At 44.6% G+C, this 7,041-nt stretch overlaps 1 protein-coding gene across 1 annotated transcript in view; it reads left to right on the top strand.

The window, feature by feature from the left end:
* Positions 1-1,074: 1,074 nt before the first annotated feature.
* Positions 1,075-7,041, top strand: part of EIF4E (eukaryotic translation initiation factor 4E) — a 43,972-nt gene continuing 38,005 nt past the window's right edge. The window contains exon 1 of the mRNA XM_073601247.1: positions 1,075-1,220. Coding sequence (XP_073457348.1) covers positions 1,203-1,220 — 18 coding nt within the window. The 5' untranslated portion in view covers positions 1,075-1,202. The remainder of the gene's footprint in view (positions 1,221-7,041) is intronic.

Below are 7,041 nucleotides of genomic sequence, written 5' to 3'. Positions count from 1 at the left end.
AGTTGATTGTTTTTTGATATTGTGAGAGTGTGGTTCACCGGTGTTGAGGCACTAAGTTGTGTCACCTCTGATGAACCTCACGTCTTTTAATCTTTCTCTTTTCATCAATAAAATCTTATATATTTGTACCATAGACTGTAGCTGACCCTCCGCTTATTTACCATTCTTGAGACATCTCTTTGTTTAACATTTTGTAGTTCCACATAAACTGTTGGCGCTCTATAAATCCTGTATAATAAAATTCCCCATCGGAATCTGACAGCGGCACCCACTGCTTTCAGAACCCACTGAGCAAGGGTCACAGCTGATTGCCCAAAGTCGCTGAGCGAGGAAAATTTTTCTAACATGTCCCTTCGATAGAAGTTAATTTGTGTTTAGCGAGGTCTACCACACACTGACCCAATTTGGCCAATCCTTGCTGAAGCGGTTAGATTTTGATGATCGTAGGGCCAGCTTTAGTCCTGGTTCACATATGTACGATTTTACTTGCATTCACCAACACACAACAAGAGCAGCGGTGGTATTTTGTATAAGGCCTGGTCACACCTGTACATTTCCCCTGCTATGTGATCACTTGTAGAATTCCTGCCCATCCCCCTAGGCTCTGACCTTCGCCCACCCCCTATCTGTACAACACTGATATGCTTTGTAGTCCTCTGGAAGTTCTTCACAATACCAGCCCCCATGTTTCTCTTACTACACGTGTCCTTCCTCACATGTATGCATGCAAATGACAATAAAGCCATCCTTTGTGACCAGCCCCAGTTTCAATGTGAGCGAATGCCCCATCTAACCACGTGGACCGTGCTGAGGAGCCTTTTTCTAAAGCCGCCTTCCTCCATCCTAATCCCGACAATACAAAGCGCTCCCTAAACCTATACAAGGCCACCCTCCGCGTGCTCACCCCCGGATAGGCAAACACGTTCCCTTTACCCTTCACCCCACCAATCACCATCATCCTCGCCCGCCCAAGCTGACGTCACCGCCCACTTTCCCACATGACGCGAATGCCAATTAGGGAAACGCGACTACAACTCCCTGCGAGCAACGGGGGAGGCGGACCGGGCGGGGCCACGCAGGCCCAGAAGCGGCCGGACGTCACGTGACCCGCCCCAAACCAACCCGGTTTGAATAGTTTTTTTTATTCTCGCCTCTCCTCTTCATCCCTGCCAGCGGCAGCTGTGCAGTCACAGCTATCTAAAATGGCGACCGTGGAACCGGTGAGTAAAGCCGCGACGCCGGGGCCGTTACTGAACGTAGCCATACGGTGCGGGGAGCGATAGATGGGCTTAGCGAGGCTGGTGTTGGGGGGGGAGGCGAGAAGACGTCGATATGGGGTGGAATGTGCTGGCTGTGGACGGAGCGGAGGGTTTGAAGGAGGAGGAGCCCGGAGCAGCGTGTCTCTGAACTGAGGAAACTCTCGCGTTTCCCATAGGAGGCCGCCATGGCCACGCCTGAGGTGTCTCTGCCGGTCGGGCCGCACGAGTGGCGCGAGGAGAGAGCCGCGTGGCGGGCGCCTGAGGAGGATGGGAATGCGGCCGTCACATATGGAAGAGCCGAGCCCCCCCATCCTCCTCTCCCCCGTGTCCCGCTTCCCCGCCCCCTCAGCACGAGCCTCCTTCTGTATCTTCAGCTGGGCACTTCCTTCCTCGTGTGGTGTCACCCTGGGCTCCCTGCACCTCCAGGGGGGCACACATGTGAGGGCGCTACAAGCTTTCTCTATCTATTCACTAACTGGGCCTAACTGCTTCATGACTTTAGCACGGATGGAATGTGCATCCTACTATTCCCGGCCTAGCTCTGGCCTCCCAGGAACTTTGTCCTAGTCTGGGCTGTGGGACCTTCTACTTTCTACCAGAGCTCTATGCATCATTGTTTTACAACTTCTTTAGACATTGCAAAGCACCTGCTGATGCACCTAATGGCATTAACATTTACCGGATTCCCCTCTTGGTTTTTATATTCTATAGACAACCTGGGGCCCTCCAGCTGTTGCAGAACTACAAGTCCCATCATGCCTCTGGGAGTAACTACCAGCCTTGCGATGCCTCATGGGAAATGTAGTTCCACAACAGCTGGAGGGCTACTGGTTGCCTACTCCTGGTGTAGACGTTTTGTTTTGTCGTCCTGGCTAGCAACGCTTTACAAAAGTGCTGTGAACGTTATTGGGGAGTTTGATGCGTTTCAGACCCATCAGACATTTTCGATGGAGGGCCTTTCTCAATAGAATGCCGGGCTTCGACACTTCTGAAATGTGTCCGTTAATGTAAATGTACTGCAAACGCATCAAGCTCCCAGTGACGTTTGGGAAGCGTTGCCAAGAAATAACAAAATCTCTACACCAGGGGTAGGCAACCAGTACACAATGTCACTCCAGCTGATATGTTGATCAGCTGGCGTGACAACACTGCGCAGATCATCAGAGGCAGTATCTTGACAATCTACTCAGCGCTCTGAGAATGAAATTGTCAGATTCTGCCTCGCTGTTACGGGGTGGGTTTTGGCTGTATTGAACGGCGTGTTTTCTGTCTGTTGCATGGCCGCTTGAGTGTGTTAAATGGATTTGGCTTGTGTCTAAGGGCGGGTTGCACACAAATAGCGAGGCAGAATCTGGCAATTACATTCTCCCTCAGCACTTGGCAGATCGTCGGATACTGCCCCGACAATCTGCGCATATCACGCCAGCTGATCAACATATTAGGTAGAGTGACGTTGTGTACTGTGCCTGCGCTGACCCATCAGAGGCATTTTTCGACGGAGGGCAATTCTCAATAGAACATCGGCAAACACCTTGGGTCAATTTTGACAAGACCATGGCTGCTGCAATACAGTTTTGGCAGGCATTTCTGAAGCTTCAAAAAAAGTTAATGAAACGCTTGGTTTTAAAGCTAGTGTAAACGTAACCTTAAAGTGGATGTTAAGCCTCAGGTGATACAGAGATGAAACAAATCTCCCTACATAAGTTTTATGTGTATCTGCTGTCTTCAGCTTTATATACTGTTTAAAAAGTTGATCGTGTTAGATTTTCTCTTCCTTTTCAACAGTGCAGTGAAGCCTTGGGCATACAGCCAAGACAGTTGATTGGAGGAAAGGCGTAGAGCTGATCGTTGAATAGTTTAGGACTCTGCTAATCTGTTTATAGCATCCTCCCTAACGCAAAACTCGGGCTGCTTTTGTCATGTGACAGAGAACTTGTCAGAAGTTATCAGGCTGAAAACAGAATGGAGCAGGAGACAGCTACACAACATAGTGCTTTGATGAGTTGACAAAACACTGCAGATATGTGCCCAACTCAAATTTAATGAATTGGGCTTACATCTACTTTAAGGCTCGTAAAGAAAATTGGGTGCACGTTTTCATCTGCGGAGCGATCGTGTGAATTTCTGATGTACACAACTTTCGAAGCAGCCGATTCCGACCTTTCCAAAGGGTCAAACTCCAAAATCTCTCGTACGGAAAAAAAATGAACCTTTTTTTGTTTCATTTTTAGTTTTCGTACAAGAAACATCAAATAAAAAAGGCTGTCCTTCGACAATTTTCATACATTTTTTCCCTTTCTCAGTTCAGACTTGCTGTGAAACAAGGAAAATCCGATCGTTCACCTGATTTTTCTTAGCATGTTTCCCACTCAACAGAGCTATTAACCCCCCCAAAATTGTAACTTGTTACAGCTTACTAATTCATTTTCTTTTTGTCACCCAGTGATCTGGTCAGTCACACACCTGTCTTATGGTTGGTTCACGCTACAGGAATGAGCTAATCGTGTCACTGCAGGTCCCAGGCTTTGGGCAGGCGTGTGGGGTTTTTGTTTTGTTTTTCTTTACATTTATCCCTGCTGCGGGAAAGCAACAGGGTTTACTTTTTTTTTTTTGTACATGTACTGCGATTTTGTGCCACCGTGCAGGCACAATCGCGTACATCATGTGCCAACACCGGGTTTAGCGTGCAACTGCTGTGTCCGGCAGATACTGTTACTCGGGAGGAGTTAACAATGTCAACAAAGCTGTTATGAATAAATTCATTCCAACAGTTGTCACATGGTACCTTGGCCAATCACAGCACCCTGTACAATGTGATTGGCCACAGCTAATCACAGATCACTAGTAATCACATGAACGATTAAACTATTATGAACATTGAAAACTTTGCTTTTACAATGATCTTCATTGTAATGACAAACAAAATGTAAAAAAAAAAAACCCTTATCGAACCCTCAGAGTTGTACAGTGTTACTATGGTGACCAGGGTGGATTTGATTTAAATCAAGATTTAAATCACTAGGTAAAAGGCTCGATTTTTAAATCATTATTTTTAAAGAGCAACTGTCATCTCTGTTCTGCAGCGGCTCCTCTGACCCGCTGTTGACTCACCGACAGTCCCATTCACGTTAATGGGACAGCTGGTGATGCAGCAGTGACGCAACAAGGTGAGGGACGTGGTGGCAGCAGGTGAGTGGATGCTTGCTAACAGGTGCTATCATGATGGATCTAAAATGATCTTTAAATGTAAGGTCTTATTCTTGCTGGTAGTTAGAATTTTTAATATTTGCAAACAAAATGAAGTTTTCCTATATGGAATAAGCAGCTGTCAGGCTAGTAAAACGGCAATATCGGAACCGACTCAATCTTAGTTTGTAGTGTACATTGATTTGCAAAACAATGGGATGAAGGAATATTCCTCAACTTTGTTTTATCTTATGGCACCTGTGAAATTTTGTGAGCGCATTAATGCAGTGCATGTTATCTCATAGAATTAGTTTACCAAAAAGGTAACTATTGCAGAATATACATCCCTTATGAAACATAGGTAAGATCCATTTCATGCTTAATAAACAAAATGAATGTATCTTAAATAGAAAACTATCTTTAGATAGATTTTTACTCCAAAAACATTTTATCAAAATAAATCTGATTTTAAAGTGCAAAGCCCCATACACACTATCAGATTTTCTGCTGAGTTTTTCCTTCAGATTTACCAAAACCATGTAGTGTAAGGGCCGGCCTGATTGCATACACATGGAAACTCCTAAGGTTTGACCTCATATTATATGGTCTTGGTAAATCTGAAGGAAAAACTCAGCAGAAAATCTGATAGTGTGTATGGGGCTTAAGTTCACCTTTACAGAAAAATCTGTAAGGTGAACTTACAAGTCCCCTGACCTTGACCATGGCAATCTCTTGTTCTAGACCCTGGTATATCTGCGCCAAGGGATCCTGGGGTTAGAAATCCTCTCTGCATCCATGTGCCTTCTCCATAGCTGACAGGATGGGCTATGCGGCTGCTTATTGGTCGGTGTTGCACATGTGACGGCGCTGACCAATTGGAATGCTCAGAATACTTTTTGACCTAAATTTTTCACTAAATGTGATATTTTCTACTGTCATAAAACATACAAGAAAAAATATCGGGGGGGGGGAGAAATCACACATTTTGTTTTTTGTTTTTTCGTTTTGTTTTTCGTTAATCACAAAACTTAAATGAGCAGTGATCAACGACCACCAAAAGAAAACTTTGTGTGAAACGAATAACACACTTGCATACAGTGTTGCATGACCGCGCAGCTGCCACCTAAAGTAGTACAGTGCTGAATAGCAAAAATGGCCTGTTCATGAAGGTGTAAGATCCTCGAACTCAAGTGGTTAACAGAGCGGACACCAAAGCTTGACTTTGCTGCTCAGCATGTGCTTGTACTGAGCAACCAAGTCCCTCTGTGTGTGAGGACATTGGACCGGTGCCTCATTTATTTGCTGAGCGTTAAATCCTGACACTCCTGTTTCCTGATGTGCATCCAATCTGTGCTCACCACACCGCAAGGTCTCTCCCATCCCTGCTAGTCCCTGTGTGCAGTGCTGAAGGCAGGGAGGTGAGTAGGCAATAAACAGTGCTATGTTAAACATTAAAATGTTGCCGTAAAGCCCCTTTCATTAAAAAAAAAAGCCCCAGACATTACTTATCAGGACAAGTAGATTGGGACCCTGATTTAGTCACTTGGACAAGTAGTTTTTATATCCTTGCAGTAGTAGTCATACAGGAACGTGCTGTGGTTCAGTGCAGTGAGCTTTGAGCCCATTCATTTTTAACCACCACATCAAAAGTAGTGGATGCTCTACTTTTTGAAAACGCAAGTGGAAGTGCCATGCGATCTGGTGCAGGAAAATGCACATCGTTTGCAACTTTCAGTTGGGGTGTTAACATTGACACCTGTTGCAGATCGCAACTGCAGTGTGTATGATTGTGGTGTGGGAAACGTGCATGCAAAGTAGTTTTCCCGCACCACCTTATGGTGTGAATGGAGTAATGTAGCCACCATTGGACAGCAGCATTGTCAGTCTGAGGAGAGGTTAGTGTTGGATGGATCAAACAAATTAAAGCTGAACGTCGGCTAACATTTTTAACAACTTCCCATCCAGTGTTATTATGTAAACGTCCTGGGCGAGAGGCTGTTAAACCAGGATCATGGGGAACGGGTTTCCATGCTCACGGACCTGAAGGCTTGCAGCCTCCCCTTACACTTACCCCCGAAGGAGTGAGTTAAATGATATAAGGAATATTAGGGGTAGAGGGCGCTACCTTACCAGGGTACCTTGATTTTGTGATATAATAAACCTCAAAGGAAAAAGGGGACAAGAAAAGATGAAAGTGAAAATAAAATTGAAACCAACCCCTTATTCACTCATTTAGGTAGTGAGTCTAATTGTCCAGTGTTACCTAAATGGACTGTGCTACCAGGTGAGTCTTATACCTAATATGCAGGTATACACCGTGTGGCTAATCAACATAGATTAATAAAGTGACATTTTGTAAGAATTATGACATTCCAAAAAATAAAATAAAAACTAAAAAATAATTATAAAACAGCACGGATTGAAACCTATATTAGTCTCCAATAATGTCCAAATGTGCTTTTATAAGAGGTGAGTTAGATGATCCCACCATTAAGCATATAGTGCAGGGCTGCACATTAGATTAAATAACCAGGTGTGAAATAAAATAAGTGAAAAGTATATTAAATAAATTTAAATTAATGTATCAAAGTCCAGT

This window comes from Aquarana catesbeiana, linkage group LG01, assembly GCF_042186555.1.
Source record: "Aquarana catesbeiana isolate 2022-GZ linkage group LG01, ASM4218655v1, whole genome shotgun sequence".
NCBI classification, from domain to species: domain Eukaryota; kingdom Metazoa; phylum Chordata; class Amphibia; order Anura; family Ranidae; genus Aquarana; species Aquarana catesbeiana.
The sequence above is the reverse complement of the archived record's forward strand: the minus strand, read 5'-3'. Positions and strand labels throughout refer to the sequence as shown.